Source organism: Echiichthys vipera (genome assembly GCF_963691815.1).
Source record: "Echiichthys vipera genome assembly, chromosome: 5".
NCBI lineage: Eukaryota > Metazoa > Chordata > Actinopteri > Perciformes > Trachinidae > Echiichthys > Echiichthys vipera.
Genome location: NC_139830.1, coordinates 9,911,385 through 9,927,537, shown reverse-complemented (window position 1 = coordinate 9,927,537; position 16,153 = coordinate 9,911,385). Strand labels below are relative to the sequence as shown.

At 42.0% G+C, this 16,153-nt stretch overlaps 1 protein-coding gene across 1 annotated transcript in view; it reads left to right on the top strand.

Annotated features, from left to right (window-relative positions):
• Window positions 1–14,887, top strand: part of LOC310946876 (mitochondrial intermediate peptidase-like) — a 29,122-nt gene extending 14,235 nt beyond the window's left edge. The window contains exons 17-19 of the mRNA XM_083913451.1: window positions 1,375–1,496; window positions 3,028–3,101; window positions 14,675–14,887. Coding sequence (XP_083769577.1) covers window positions 1,375–1,496; window positions 3,028–3,101; window positions 14,675–14,775 — 297 coding nt within the window. The 3' untranslated portion in view covers window positions 14,776–14,887. The remainder of the gene's footprint in view (window positions 1–1,374; window positions 1,497–3,027; window positions 3,102–14,674) is intronic.
• The last annotated feature ends 1,266 nt before the right edge of the window (window positions 14,888–16,153 follow it).

Below are 16,153 nucleotides of genomic sequence, written 5' to 3'. Positions count from 1 at the left end.
GGAGCCTATTAGCTTCTTCTAATGCATGATTTTGGTTTTATGGCCCAAAACTTAACTGTTTCGTAGCATTTGGCGGCTAAAGAGTGAGGCATTTCCCCATGGAGATTAAATAAAGGTTATATATATACTGTACATGCAGAGTGAGTACTGGACAAACACAAATCCAAATAAAATGCTGATGTTACTTGATATTCACTGAATTTGGAAATTAGCACCTTTATAGGTGATATGTCAAAGTTGTGTCGACGGTTTGTTTCTGCTGCCCCCGAAGCGATTTAAATACAGTGTACTATATATGCTGTAAACTACATTCTCATCATTCAAAAGTGTTGGCCTGCGGAGATTACTTAAATCACCAGAGACAATAAAATATACCAGGATTTTCTCTGAGGCGCAAAGATAATTTGTGTACAAACACAGCGCATAATTTGTCTCCGTCCTTTGATTCAGACGATGATTTCACTTGCAGTCAGCGTATAAATCATTAACATGTTTAAAGTTGTTTTTGTTTAGTTTTTTTATGTGGAGGGAGGCGTCTGCAGTCTGTTATGGTTTTGTTAACTCTGGCAGCTGCTGTCTTTTCTAAATGGCTGAATGTTTGAGTGTTTGCCAGCTGAATTCCCCCCAGAGTCCCCGTTTGCAGAGATCATAAAAGAGCTCGTCTTTATAGATTTGGAGAGGGGCCCCCTCAGGCAACTGCAGGCAGAACAGAAGAGAGGAGAAGGGGGCTTTCTACCATTTTAGGAATTTCCATGTTTTGTCCGTTTAAAGAAGGAGCTGACAGCTTGTGATTTAAGGTTTTGCTGTATAGGTTTGTTGCAGGAAAAGGTGTTTTTATTACGCCAGTATAATTACATCAATAAAGACAATAGAGGTGACTTAAAAGATGAAAAGGGGTGTTTGACATTTACATTTTCTGATTTGTTTTTCATTAATATCCACTTGAGTTTGTTGCAGTACCAAAACCAAACCTGATAGAAGGTTATCATTCAGGAATATACATTTTTGTTGAGTTTAGTTTTAAATTTCGGTGAATGGAGATGTTTTTAGCAGCAGTTTAAGTCGTAGTTAACATCTACAGCCTCGCTCTCTGCCTTTAACTGGAATAGTTAGTCACAGTGATGAAACTGCTTCTCTCAACAGGTTTTTGCGAGCACTGCTGCTTCCTCACCACACACACTGTATCCAACATTTAATTTAAATCTAAAAACAAATTCATACCTTCAAAAATGAATGCAGGCTCTCTTTGTGTACTGTCACATCCAGTCTGGTGAAGTGGAGCCTGTCAATGTCCAGATTATTTTAAATTGTCCTGTCTTTTCACTGACAGGTGACGGTGATAATATTAATATATTAATTTAATGTCCTCCATAGGCGTGGCAGCTGAGATTCAGCCACCTGATTGGCTACGGGGCCAAATACTACTCCTACCTCATGTCCCGCGCCGTGGCCTCAATGGTGTGGAAACAGTGCTTCGTTCAGGATCCTTTAAACAGGTGAGATAGCTGCCCAAGATTAAATATGCAATAAACTAATAAACTTCAATGGAGCAGGCAGTGGGAGGGAAAACTTTCCTCTCAACCTCTTCAGTTACTTAAGACAAGTACGGTTGTATGGCATACTGTTGTTGAACTGATTATCTTAGATTTTTGGCTGAGTCACCTTAACTCCACTTCTTTTAAATTTAATTACAACTGATCCTCTTTTTATAGCAAGAATATATAATTACACAATGGTATAGGGATTCCTGTAGAGTTTGTTTTCTAATGGAAAGGCTCGGAGCTAAACAAAGTGTTATGGATCTGTGGCAGCCTCTGATAAACGTGTCTCTTTGTTAAGAACTTTACTGTGAAAGGGTCAAAGTTTAACAGTAATAATTATCCTCTAACACTGATTCTGCATTAATACTGACTCACCAAACTCCAGTATCCCAAAACTGAACCACAGGTGATGAAGTGCAGGACACAGCAAATACATTTTGTGTGTGTGATCACAGCAAAATGTGATCCTGGAGACAACTGTTGGAGCGGGAGCTGCCACTGAGGTGGTTTTGAGCATTTTGCTGATTATGTCTGGCTGTTTGTGGCCTGATATTCTTACGGTGTAGCATCCCGACCACGCAAGATACTGTCATGAAACGTTACAGGTGGGTAGTTGAGATAGAAATGAAGGCCAAGTTCAAAGATGGTTGTGGTCTGTGCAAGGGCAGCAGAAGCAGTGGGGTAGAAAGTAGAGAAAGGGTCACTGCCCTCAGGGGTCAGTTGGTGTGATCCCATCATCTCTAGTTTTCTTGTTCACATGATAAGCACATGTGGTGCCACGGTGTCATTGGTGTCACAACCACGTGAAAATACATTTCACGTGGTCGTGACACCAATGAGACAAGTTCAGAGGCATATTTTAAAGTTCAGGAAAGTACTAGTTTAGCTTCTGCTCCAGAGATGTTTGATTAACTCAGTCTTCCCTCTTTTTTAGTCACATGTAACCATGTTCATGGTGAGAGAGTTGATGTAATACTTCAGCGTCAACCTGTTTTGCATTTAGAGCGCTGAGACAGATGCCTCCTGACAGGCTGCCTTCCTCTGGATACTGTTTAAGTCTCTTCCGCCTGACATTGAACTTGACATTGATATGAAACTGCTGTAATTCACAGACACTCGTTTGCATCTAGACCCTCCCTTATCACAAGTGTTTGCCCCTGGACTAAACATAAAGACTTTATTTTGAAAAAAGAAGCCTCCATGGTACCTCCATCGAGTGGCACCCTGCAGCATTTTTCCCCTTCCTCCCTTTTCTTTTCTTTCTTTTGCCGTCTTCCATTTCCCTCTGAGATTGTTTTAGTTCCACCTGCAGTTTTCAGATCTCTGTTTCCTGTCACCTGTCTGTTGTAAACAGGTAGCTTAGGAGACTTGGCCCTGGGCTGTGAGTGGCAGTGGTGGAGGGGTTGACAGGGGAGAATACAGGTGTCTGTAACCTTATCTCTTTCTCTTCTGTTTGTCTTTCCTTTGCTCTCTTTCTCTTTCTCAGGGAGATGGGCGAGCGTTACCGTCGGGAGATGCTGGCCCACGGCGGAGCCAAGGAGCCCATGCTGATGGTAGAAGGTAACTTGTCCAACCTTTTTACCCCAAAACTTTCTAATAATTTTTTCATATCTACTAGGGGTGTAACGATTCAGCAATACGAATCTGAAACTGGTTTTAACGTTAAAGATATGACTACATATCTATATGCAGACCCCTGGTCGGGGCGATATGTACCATGAACTGGCTAAGGGCCGACTATAAAGTGAATGATCGAAGCTTCACTGCTAATTCGGCAGAGTGAATACAACGTTTGAGGCGGAGCTCTGTCCATTCCTATAAAAGTTGCTCAGTGCCGCATGAAGCCTAAAAAGTTTGACTGCCCTGTTGATGATCGGCACTGTGTCCCTGTTGCGTTGCCTGTAGAGCAGGCGCACTAGAGACTTCCGCCGGCCATTATGGCTAGTTCCGGTTTAGCACTCTGGCTAACTTGAACGGTGCCTTGTTTATTTAATCATGCAGCTCTTCTAGACTGTCAAAATGTTATCAGACCGCATAAATCAAAATCTGGTATTGACAGTTTGCGTGGGTTGAGACACTCGAAAAAATGTATCACCGGATTTACAGGATTTCACTTTCGCCATGTTTCTGTAGTCCGTTTTATTGCTGACTTAACGACCTTCCCGTCAAAATGTTGGCTCATGAATTGGGAGAGTCGGTTTTTGTCTTCCTGTGCCTATTGGAAAAGTAATAAACACAGTGACATGTTATTCTGAAATGATGATTTTTCCTACTCCATAATGCAAAGTAACAAAAAAAAATACTATTATGAATTATATCTGTTTGAAGGTAAGCAGCAGTGCCACTTTTATAGGATTGGCTTATTTAAATTTATTATAGAAAATGAATCTGCATCAAATCACACCGAATTGTTATGTATTAAAATGTATCGTTCCCTGTGTATCTAAATACATATTGGATGTTCTTGTAAGGGGGAGATGCACACCCCGAATATTTTCCCATACATTTCAATCAAGCTCGATATTTTAGTATCAGACTTAGAAATTGCACTTCTAAGCCTCAGTTGTCTACCGTCGTCCCACCTTCACCTTCTGTAGGAAAGTTCATCCAGAGGTTTCCTTTAGTTTAGGAATTAAAGTGTCAGTCCATTACCTTCCAGTGTAACTACTGCAACGTGATGCTGTTGAATTAGTTTTGACAACCTGGAGGGTCGACTGTCTCCTCTCAGATAAGGCAGAAAAACATCCTTGAAAGAAACATACAGATAACTTAGTTACAGTTTGTGTCGGTGCGAAAGCGTCAAAGTTAGATAATTAACTAACTTAATTATTTATATTATATATCTTGTGTGATAGTACGTTCATTTGTAACCATGTTTACATTTCATAAGGGTTCTTCTTTGTGATCAAGTTGAAATAAGATTATCTCAAAGATTACAGTGAAAGAAGAAATGAGTAGATAAAAAATACATGAAAACCTTAAACATAGTTCTGTGTAACGAGTGCCATAAGACAATTCTAAATCGATCAATCAGTAACAAGAACTTGGGGGCTAATAGATATGTATATATTAAGTAAGATTGACAAGGCTTCTTGTTGTCCATTACACCCTTTCAGTCATTTCACCTCAGCAATAAAGGTTGTTTTCCACGTCACCTGAGGGGAAATGTAGCTTGAGTTTGTCATCAGACAGAAGCAGCTGTGAGTCCATTAGTCAGGTTGCAGTTTTTTTCAGGTGTTCACAGCTGTTGCTGCTTTGGTTTGGCTCTCTCTGTGCTCGAGTTCCCACAGTGGCACCTGTTTACCCATTTAACACACCTCCCAAGGTTTCTTATCTTAGTACACAAGAGCATTGTCAACCCACAGACACAGCCTGTGCTGCTGTGGTATGAATTGTCTATAATATTAATCCGCTCCCTCTGGCAACCGTACACTATTCATGTGAGCCCAAGCCTTTTCCGAGGTCCGATATTTGATCTGCTTAACCAAAAAAGAAAGAAAAAAAACCATCCTCACTGACATTATGTTGCTTTTTTTGAGCACAGACAAAAATCCAAGGGGCAGGGAAGAGAAACATGATTACGGGTTGGAGCTTTAAGAACTGCTGACTCTGCAGGACTGAATACACAGACACATTCCCCTTTGCGTTTAACCGACATATTGCAGCCGAGCTCGCAGCGTGGCTCAGGTCAAGTTCAGTTTGTTCAATAATTTGATTTATCACCAATAATGATGATCAATCAACCGGCCACGAGCCTCAGCTGAACTTTGTGTTTCGTGCTAAGTAGCAATGCTAACATGCTACTACTACACATTAGGAGTATGTTAGCATGCTGATGTTAGCGTTTATTACAGGGCCTCTGTGTGTGTAACAGACCATGGATGCAGGGGTTCTGATCTGGAGAACCACGTCCATCAATACGCAGAAAGAAGTCAAACAATAATCGTAGGGCAGTAGTTTATACAACACAGTGCAAATTTAATAACTACTTAGAAAGAGTACACAAGTACACACTTTGACACTGTATAAAATGTAAATGCAACAAATAAACATTATACACATAACATGTATAATAATGAACACATTCATGAGAATATTGAGCTAATATTAGTGCAGAAATTAATTTATACACAGGATGATAGGAATTATAATAGTTTAAATCCATCAATAAAGAGAATTTTATTGCACACATTAGTAGTGGCTTTCCATTGAAATACATATTTTATGTCAAATGATTGATTTCTTTAGTAAGTAGCCACTTAACGTCAGGGTCCTGATTCACAACAATGACCGGATCGCTCTACTTTATTTTGTATTCAGCTCAAAGAGCCACTATGAAGTCTGTAGACTCTTATTCCTGTTATTGTATTTATTATTTATATCATTTATTATGTTTTTCGTATAAAAGTTTAAAACCATTACACTCTAGTTAATTAAGTCATGTCTGTAGTTTATCTAAGCACGACAGGCAAAACAAACTACTTCCTCCTGTTGCCCTCCTCCCTTCATCCTCCCATCACTTCCTCCTCGCCTCCTTGAGCAGTGACTGTGGCATGTCTGGACAGGACAACAGAAGAGAAGGTGAGAGGAGAGGGCGTCGTAATATCAGGTGACATTTGGGAGCGCACTGTAAATCTCTCCCCCAGGGTCACCTCCGCCCTCCTCCATCAGATTGTCCCTCTGACAGCTCCAACTAATGCTGCGCCCAGCCTCTGAAATTACAACCACCAACAGATCAGATCCTTGTCATTAGATCTACTGTCCAATTAACTGTTGTTGAACTGACAATATTAGCTTTTATGGCTCCCGTTTGAAGTGAATGCGACTCTAATTATAGGCCAAGGCTCTGTGTGCAGAAAAGTTATCAGGGTCATATTAATCCCTCTGGCTCTCTGTCCAGCCATAAGTCATTGTACAAGCCTCAAGACTGTAGTAAAATGTCTGCTTGGGGCATAAAACAGCCACAATAATGTGAAAGTAGATCAAATTAAAAGAGCCCCTCAGTTTCCAGTCCACTCTGTGCACCTGCATTTATGATAATCCTCTGATATTGTAAAAAAATCTATTCTATGTCTGAATAAACGCTCAAACTAAGATGAAGACCTCCCCATATTTTAAAAGAGACTCATCCCGCCGCTTCACCATTTTGATGGCTACATATGTCCTCATAATTTACCGTAACATCATAAAAGCTGCACTCAAGAGTTATAAAAGCACATCAGTGCATGTGCTGAAACATTTAGCTTTTTCACCGCTGTGGGGTTGAGAGGTTCATAGCGACCATCTTGAATCCCTATTGGGGGAACGGAAAATTATTTTTTCTGAATAAGAAGGGCCCTTTTATATCTAAAGCAGTATTAAGGCCAGAGGAGGGACATAAGATCCAGATCCAAGCCATTACACATAATCCTTTCAAACAAAGACCCTTGTAAATGGAGGTGTGTAACATTTCCCCCGCTATCCCCTTTGGCGAGGTGGTAGAGGGGGCACAAGGGAACCGGAGCAGACCCGGCGAGGCTAATCAGAGGCCAGTCTTTATCTGCGTGGGTCCCTCCCTGCTACTGGATGTTTCCCAGGAAAGACGGTGTTGAAATGTAAACCATTAAACCCAGAGCAGCAGCAGCAGCATCAGGACTGAGTGAGCGAGTCAGAGAAAAAGTGAGAGAAAGGGAAGGAGAGAGTGAAAGTTGATCGACTGATTGAACCGAAGCTCGGCTGCTGCCACAGAGAGGGCTTTCATGGCCCCGGACTGTTCCCATAGCCCCGGCTGCCGAGCACAGAAAATGGATCTACCGCGGCTCGCTAGCTGAGTTCTTTTGTCCGGAGGCAGTGTGGCTGAATAGTTCTTATGACTGCTGGCATAGAGGCTAATAAACCACCAAGAGCATGGTGGTCCGTACAGTCCCACAGCACTTTTGTGACAATGATGTATAGTTGAGTCTGAACAGGAGAGAAACTTCACAGAGATGCATAATTTATAGCCCCTGTACTTAAAAACAGACATGATTTGTGATGAGAATTAACTTTCATTCAGCGCATGTCTCTTCCTTGATTTACTGCGCGGAGTTTGCGTTTTGATGAACACAGAAGCTAAAATGTTTTAAGAAATACTTTTCATCGCTGCAGGCATAGGTGGCAATTTGTTGTAGCTGTTGAGTGGATAAATATTAAATAAATGTGACAGTTGCAGAAGTAGTTGTCGGTGTGCATTTAGTTTTTCATGATAGTATTTTTTAATTGACACTGAACACAAAGTACAGCTGAGACTGGGGATGTCTTATTTAGCCATAAACTAAATGATTGGACAAATTTTGCCCTGAACATGGATATCTGCAACAAATTGCATGGCAACGCATCCAAAAGTTGTTGAAATATGTCACTTAAAACCACAAATGTGAACCTCGTGGTGTCGCTTTAACACAGACTAATTTGGTGTGTATTTAGGCGGGGGAAGTTTTCTCCCATTAAAAGGTCATTTTAACGAGTTTTGTCGAAGCTATCCTCAATAACATTGCAGGTTTTTCTTCTTTTGTGAAAGCACTTAATAAGACAAAGAGCCTCCCTGTGCTGTGTGTGTCATCACCCTTGTCTCGCTCGTTTTCTGGGCCTGTCTGTAAGTGTTGTTTGTAGAAAAAGCTTCCTGAACTTCAAAGGGGTAATTACAGAGGCAGTGAGCTGAAGGTTCGCCTCCAGGTTTGACTGAGGTAACTGCTTTTCACACCTTGACATGTTTCGAATGGTTACAAGCAGCAGCTGAACGGCTTCTGAAGCAGCCAGAAACGTGTTTGGAAATGTGTGATCATAAACTGCTAAGTGACTTGTGTATGAGTATTGTTTCATACATATACAAGGAATGTGACGCTACAGAGGCTTGAGCTGCTGCGTGCTGCAGTTGGGTCTCTTTTTAAATGTACTAAATGTGGTGCAGTGCTGCTGCCTCCAACTCGCAAGTGGGTGTAATTTGCCTATAAAAGTATCCAATTAAATCATGAAAGAACAGAACGCAGCCGGCCCAAGGGTCCGGGATGAATGGCCTGTTTCAGCTTAGCCCTCTGATTGGTTAAAGACACTTTGCAACAGTGCTGATTAGTGCTATAATAGCAGAATACTGTTTTTTTTTTAACCTGCATTCTGCTGTTGGAGCACTAAAAGTTTTAAAGTGCTTGCTATACTTCAGGGAGCGTGTATGTGTATTTGTAGAAAAGCTACTCCAGAAGTTGTTCATTAGTCAAATATGCAATTTCAGATCAAAGGTCAAAATCTGAAAATTAAACCCACATTCAAAATTTCTCCCCAAAATCTGAATGCTACTTTATGTTTCTTTTGTTAGAAAAATGTAGGTCATCACAGACTATACTCCCATTTTCAGAAACAAAATCTTTCTAGGCGGTAACGCAGATGTTTGATAAATTCAAGCAGCAGTAGCTGCGGGCTGGGCAGCAGTTTTGAAACATTTCTACTGAGTTCTTGTCCCCAGAGCTGTCATTACCAAGGCCCAGAGCTGTTAGCCAGCCACATAGCTCTTCATTTCACTGATACCCATCGCCCACCACCCTTTACATAAATAAATGATTCTGTGCATGTTCTCCTGTGAGAGATAAAGCTCTGTTTACTTGAAAGATGTTATCTTAACTTTAAAATTTAAGTGCAGTCATGGAAAAAATATATGGAGGGTCACTAGTCTTTTAAAAAATAAAAAATAAAGCAGATGGCATTAGTGGAAAAAGCCAAGAGGTATGTTAAAAGTGCACTCGCTCCCTCTGATCTGATTATTGAAAAAAATAGACCCTTACACACAGCCTGTTCATTGTTGCTCCTTTTTAACTGCTCGCCGTCTGTGTGAAAGACACGGGGACGAATGAGGGGACAGATCTGTTGTGCCTCTGAGCCGGCAGCGGAGGTAGTCACAGAGCCACAACAGCGCAGAGCCGACGTCTGTGTGAATGAAAGCCGAAAGGGCGGAAAGACCCACGGGCAGGTCTACAAATGACAAAGCAGTATTCAGAGTAGGCTCAGTTATTAATCACTTAAAGAAACATTGTGTTCAATAGTCAATCATCTCTTCCCCTCTCTCCTTCTCTCAAACAAATAGACGGGTGCTGTGGCACTGCAGTCCGTCTCTGTCCTTTTCTGGATTGTGTACAGTTGTTCTGCCATAATGTATCATGTTGGCAGTTTGTGGGTTAGATCAGCTCTCTCACTCACACACACACACACACGCCGCTGATGCCTCTTTTGCTTCCTGAGTGCTGGCATTCTGTGTGAAATCACAACCGGGGCGGCTTTACACCTCTTTTGCTTGGTTGGTGTGAATTACCAAAAAAGTTGGCGTTCCTTCTTTGCGGCATTGTTGCAGAATTTCTGTGTGAAAAGAGCTTCTAACTATTTCAGACTAGAAGAGGCCGTGGAAGTTGAGCTTAAAAAGAGGGTCTGGGATTTGAACGTTCCCACACCAGCTTGGAAAGATTGGGCAGGGATAAAGAATGAGTCGTGCACTTTGATTCCACCACCAAGTACTCTTGAAGTACCCTTGAGCAAGGTGCTCAACTGCCAGTAGCTCCAGTAGAGATGTCTAGTGGCCGAACTGCAAAGCAGGATTTGGCTTAAAATGTGCATTCTTAATCAGCAGTTTGTCTGAGGATACGCTTGTTAAGAAAGATCCACTGTTATTTTTAAGCACTGTGTGTCTTTTAAGACTCGCCCAAACTCTGCCGGCCAAGTTGGCTAATGCTTCAGGCCCCGAGATGAATGTAATGGGTAGAGGCCTTGTTCCTCAATGGCCGTGTCAGTGCCATTATGAATGGAAATGGAAACTCTTAAATAGGAGATGAGTCACACGACAAAGCCTCTGTCCTTAGGCTCTCCTAACAATGGACACAAAGCGCAGCCTATGTTTAGTTTGGCTCTGCGTTTCCTTGGTTTGTCGCCAAGAGAGAGTGTACAGGTCTGCCCACTGTAACGCTGTCAGCTGCTACAGGATCTGTGCTGCGGAGGTACTGCTGCCGCAAAGTAGCATCAGTGAAGTCTGAGGATGACACTGTTGTGGGTCTACGGTGTGTGCGGACTGTCTGGAAAAACACATTGCGGCTGAATTATTTACTTTTTCAAAGCTTTGAGCACGGCAAATACAATTCCATTCACCTCCATTCTGTTTGGGTGGAGACAGTTAATTCATGGGACTTGGGTGAGCCAATCTTTCAAATGGGGGGCGCGTCAGGATTCTATTCAATTCAATTCTATCGATTTTATTAACACTGACAGCTATGTCATTGTTAGACTATGTAGTCTTGATTCATAAAGATCAAGAGACTGTTGGTTTGATGCCCGCATGCATCCGTGCGTGCGTGCGTGCGTGCGTGTGGTAGGCTGGTTTGCAAAGCCCTCACAGACAAAAGTGCTTCCAGCAAGTATCTAAAGGGACTTTCTGAATGAAATGCAGCCAGACCAGATCAAAGAGCATCTGTGTGGATTTAAGAGGGGAACATATAGGGGGTGGAGCAGAAGTAGAGAGGTGAATGTGTGTCAATAAAGTTTACGAAAGAGCAAAAGGAAAAAAAAATAAAGTGAAGAAGCATAGCGACCCTGAACGTGACAAGATGGAGCCTCTGAAAGAACAGGCTCGCCTACACAAGTACATCTTACCACCAACGAAGCCGCTAGGAACAACGGATCTCAAATCTTACCGATTACAGCGAGAAATGCAAATGAAAAAATGTGTAATGCAGTCCTAAAAGACTGTCTAGATTTTATGTTTGTAGCAGTTTGAGGGGTTCCTGCACACTTTGCTGTTTCATACTGTAGTTTACCCTCTGTGAACTGCACACCTCCACCATTAACCTTTGCAGTATATCCATTTTCTTCTTCAGCTGTAGTGCTTACCTTCCTACAGTGAGATTGTACCCGGCCAGTCGGTGTTGAGTCTGACTCAGCCCCACCTCCTTGTGTGTATCTATAAAAGCAGCGTCGCAGATCAGATACTCCTCCACAGAGTTGTTTTGACTTTGAGGTTATCTGTGCATTCCTCTCAAACTCTCCCAGGGATGTGGGCTGAGAAAAGAATCACTCCTCACTGCTCATTGTTGCACCTTTCTTCATCTACTGTCGGTCGCCGCATGAGACCCAGGTGCTGACACCCCGAGCTGTGCTGTGATGAGAAGCCGGCGAGGGCACTATTGTTTACCTGACTAACCTCTTTCGTGGTCACGCCTCCCTCTTCATCTCTAACTTTCTTTCTCTCTCTATCCCGTACTCCTCTCTCTGCCTCTCTCATCGCTCTTGTCATGTTAACTTTGCCTGTTAGACACACTAACCTGTGGCATGTGAGGCTCCAGACATCAGATCCACCTGTGGTCAAAGTCAGGAAATGACATCTGTTAGAGAAAGTGCTGGTGAGCTGTGTATGCAGTGAAGCCCACACAGCTCTGTCAGCTCACACGCTGTAAAAATGAAAAAAACAAGTGTCATGTCGGAACATGTGTGCACCTGTGAGCTTGTGTCTTTGGTTTGTTTTTTTCCGTGCTGCACACTGAGGTAGTGACTGCAGAGATGACTCCCCTTCAACTGACCTTTGTGTGGAGTCCATAGACCTGATCACAAAACCGTTTAGATCAAAGCTGCACTAATCAATGGTTTTTTAATCAGCAAAGAGTCAGATTATATGTCTATTGATATATATTTATATATATTATGAAGCGTTTTAGCATCTTTCATCTCGTTGTTTTGGTTTTACCGTCTTCAACTTTACTGTTAGCGACTAGCTAGTGGACAAAGTGGATGATGACAGCCTTGAAGTGCGTCTAGTACAAATATATATATAGTTATTATTTTGCTTTAACTGCTCATGTATTTGTTGAGCTGGAGGTTGATGCGTTTGGGTTTTGAAGCTGCAAAACAAATTAATAATGATACCTAGGATTCCAGCATTTGTTACTTATCTCAGCCGTTCATACTAAATGCTAGCATGGCTGTAGACTGTTGTGTATTTGTGTATTTTTCTGTATTCTGTTCTATTTTTTAAATACGTCATCCGATTAAAATAACGGTACTAACAGACACGTTGCACACCGATGTGTTTTATTATTCTGTTAGTTGTACAACATGTAGTAGTCAAGCCATGAGGATGATTTTATAGTTGTATTCTATTAAAGGTGAAAAGATGCTAGCAGCGGAATTGATTACGTGGGTGCCATGGATACCACTTGTCCCAAATGGGGGTTAATGAATGGATGGTATTAGAAAGAAGCTATCGATAATCGTTTATCTTTTGTGCATTCTTTGTTTTGAGATCGGTGCCTTCCACCCTGATTCCAAGCTGTTCTGTATTCTTTACTTTGTTTGTGCTGGGGGACAAAGTGAATCAGTTTATCAGATACTATCGATGTTTTTCCCTGTACGGTGGCTCTGAGCGGCCAAATGCAGTAAAAAAATGGTTCCTGGATCAAACTTTTTAATGACCGATGGAAGTTTCGGTGTCGGTGTGTAAACATGATTGACACAACGTGAGGTCACATTTATTTGTGTGACAATTTTGGACAAAGTTACAGACTTGGTGGCAAAGGTCTTAAGTCTTGTTTTTCATAATTTAATGGAAGTTAATTCATTAAATTTCCATACAATGCCAGCCCTCTGAAAATGGCTTTAAGTGCAACTTGATAAGCTGACCTCAATATCCCTCTCTATTAACGCCTATTAATGTGACAGTTGGGTCTCCACTTTAAAGGCACCATCAAATGCCACAGACGTCAACAGTAGTCACAGAAAAAAATGTCCCACAGTGCTTTAAGCAGAGCTATCGTTTATGGTTGGGAATCGTCACTTTCATGTGGCTGCCTCGCTCCCAGGGACCTAGAGGCCTTTGCGGCTGTGGTGTGTTAGGGTACCCTGTATGCTGGTATCATCTTGTAGCCAAGGGGCAGGGAGCGCCAGGTGGGTAAGAGGAGATGATAATCCCTTCTCTGGTGCTCTCATGCAAGGCGATTCACTCAAGCCGGGCAAAACCTCCACGCAGTTTCTACCTGCTGAGCCAGTTTTCAGGATGGCAGCGACGTAGTGTACACGGTGTGTACGTGTGTGTTTGACCGTCCATATCACGCTGTGTGTCCATGCGTTCAGGATCGCTGTGTGAAACTCTTTGCGTCTCCATTCATGCGTGCCTGTGCCGGCATGCTTGTGTTTGAGTGTGTGTGTGTGTGTGTGTTTGAGTGTGGAGGTGACCCATGCAGGAAAGAGGGGGGGAGGGGAGAGCGCCTATTTACATTGGCAGCTACACAAGGGGAAATGAACTGACTTCAAAGCGGGCGTGCAGCTGAATTGTAAAGCGAGCGAGGGAGTCCTCCATGCATGAGCTGGCAGACAGGCTCTCAAAACACAGACAGACATTCCCAGGGCTCGTTCTCCGGGCTGCACAGTCATATTTGCTCTACGCCACTAGTCACAGTCTGCTGTAATGAGAGCGTGTGTGTATGAGTGCGTGAGCTCAGTATCGCCTCTGTAAAGCACTATAAAATGCACGGTTTACCTTTTGTAGTTTTGTTAAAACGGAAAAAGATGTTGAGAACTTCATAGTTGTGTTTCATAACATGGATCATATGACCATCTGAGGCCTGTTAAAGGTATCCACAAAAACAAATTTCTCTGTTTCAGTACCGGGTGAATGTGTGAAGGTAAAGATCTTTAATAATTGGAGATAATAAATGAAGTTTTACTGCCCAAAAGTTCCTTTTTTTTCAATTGAAATTGAAAATAAAGTAGTAATATACTTTGCTAATGATGGTTGCATTATAGGAGAACTGGGATTGGGGCAAAGGAAAACTTGATTAAATTTTAGCTTAATTTGGGATAAAGAAGAAAAAAAATGCTCCAATTAGCCCTTTAAAAAAAACATTTGAACCTTAGAGTGATCTGTTTTTTAAAACCACGACAGGGACTTCAGCTTAAATGTTCCAGAAAGCTGCACTTTTCCTGTTAGAATGAGGTGAGATGGTGGTAAATAGAAAAGCAGTTCATCCCAGTGCCCAGCCAAAGCTGTTTCCTTCCCAGAAACAGATGCAATGGACACACACACACACACACACACACACACACACACACACACGCACACACACTAATAACATCTTTGTGTTTTTGTGTGACAGGGATGCTGCAGAGACGACCCACCATTGAGGACTTTGTGGACGCCCTGGTGTCTGAGCTCAACCCGAACTTTGAGACCTTCATCATGGACTCTGAAAGCTGAAAGCTGCCTCCGGCGCCATGGAAACGGACTTGAACCTTTTTACAAGGCAAAAAATAGCACTGATGATGCACACAGATGCCACGCCATGAGGGGAAAGACGTGGCAGCAGGCTGCACGCTCATTCTTACTAAGCATCTTTGCTTTGTCTGTAAATGAACCATTAGCCTTTATATATATATATATATATATATATATATATATATATATATATATATATATATATATATATATATTTGGCTAATTCTGCTGTCAGTATAAGGTAGTATGGTAAAAATTAAAGCATTTCTACAAACCCTGAAAATCCTGATTATCTCTGAATATTGATTATTGCAGATTATGGTAAACTGTCCCATTCACAGACACTTTCTCACGCTGTGGACTCCCTTGTGTCATCATTTATAGTATTTCAACAGATTCAACAGTAACTTGCACCAGGTTCAATACTGTTTTTTCTTTATTTACCTTTTTCTAGCGCTGAACTTTGTTTAAAAATGCACAGGAAAACATACCCTGTAATCTAACATACTACTATGCATTTAACTGAGTTCCTATTTTTGTGGTTTTCATCATTTAATGTTCCTTTTTTCTTATAGTATCTCCTCATTAAATTTCCCATTTTCAGCTCACATACGAGCAGAACGTTGTTTTTTCCTGATCAAATCAGCGTGAGGAACAATACTTAATCTGCTCTTCCTGTCATGTGCTCATTGTTTAGACTTTAAATTAATACCGCTCCATCTGTTTTGTCTGTCAGGGGGAGGAGGGGGAGGAAGAGGAGGAGGAGGAGTGTGTGGTGGAGGTCAGAGAGAGAAAGTCAGTGTTGTGAGTTTTCAGTCAGAAAGCTGTGTTGTCTTAGGCTGTTGTGGCATAATTTAGAAAGTACTTTTAACTTCACAGTGTGTTGAAGCTGCTCAAACATCACTTTAAAGCACAGCGTCTTGTAGCTTGAGGACTTTTTCCACATTTACACAGACGCTCCATAACACACAGTCTCTTCGACAAAGCGGCTGTTTGCATCTGTTTCAGAAATCTCAGCCAGTAATTATCAGCTGAGCTGGGACTGCAGCTGCTCGCTGTACCAATGTCCTTGCTTGCCTAGCTCAGATATGAGAGCCGAGGTAGGCGGTGAGCAGCTTTGCATGGTTATTGAAGGTGTGAACACGCCATCACAGAGGGACAGAACGAGCTGTGTCGCTCTGACCACACAGCAGCTTGACTTCTAACCTCAGCTGCATTTTCCAAAATTATCAGAAGGTTCAATCAACACCTCTTTACAGTGTTCCTACACATTTTCTATTTCAAAACTCCAGACTTTTCCAGACTCAAATTTCCAGACTTCTCTGAGGATTTTTCAGTCAATATCACACATCTGAATACC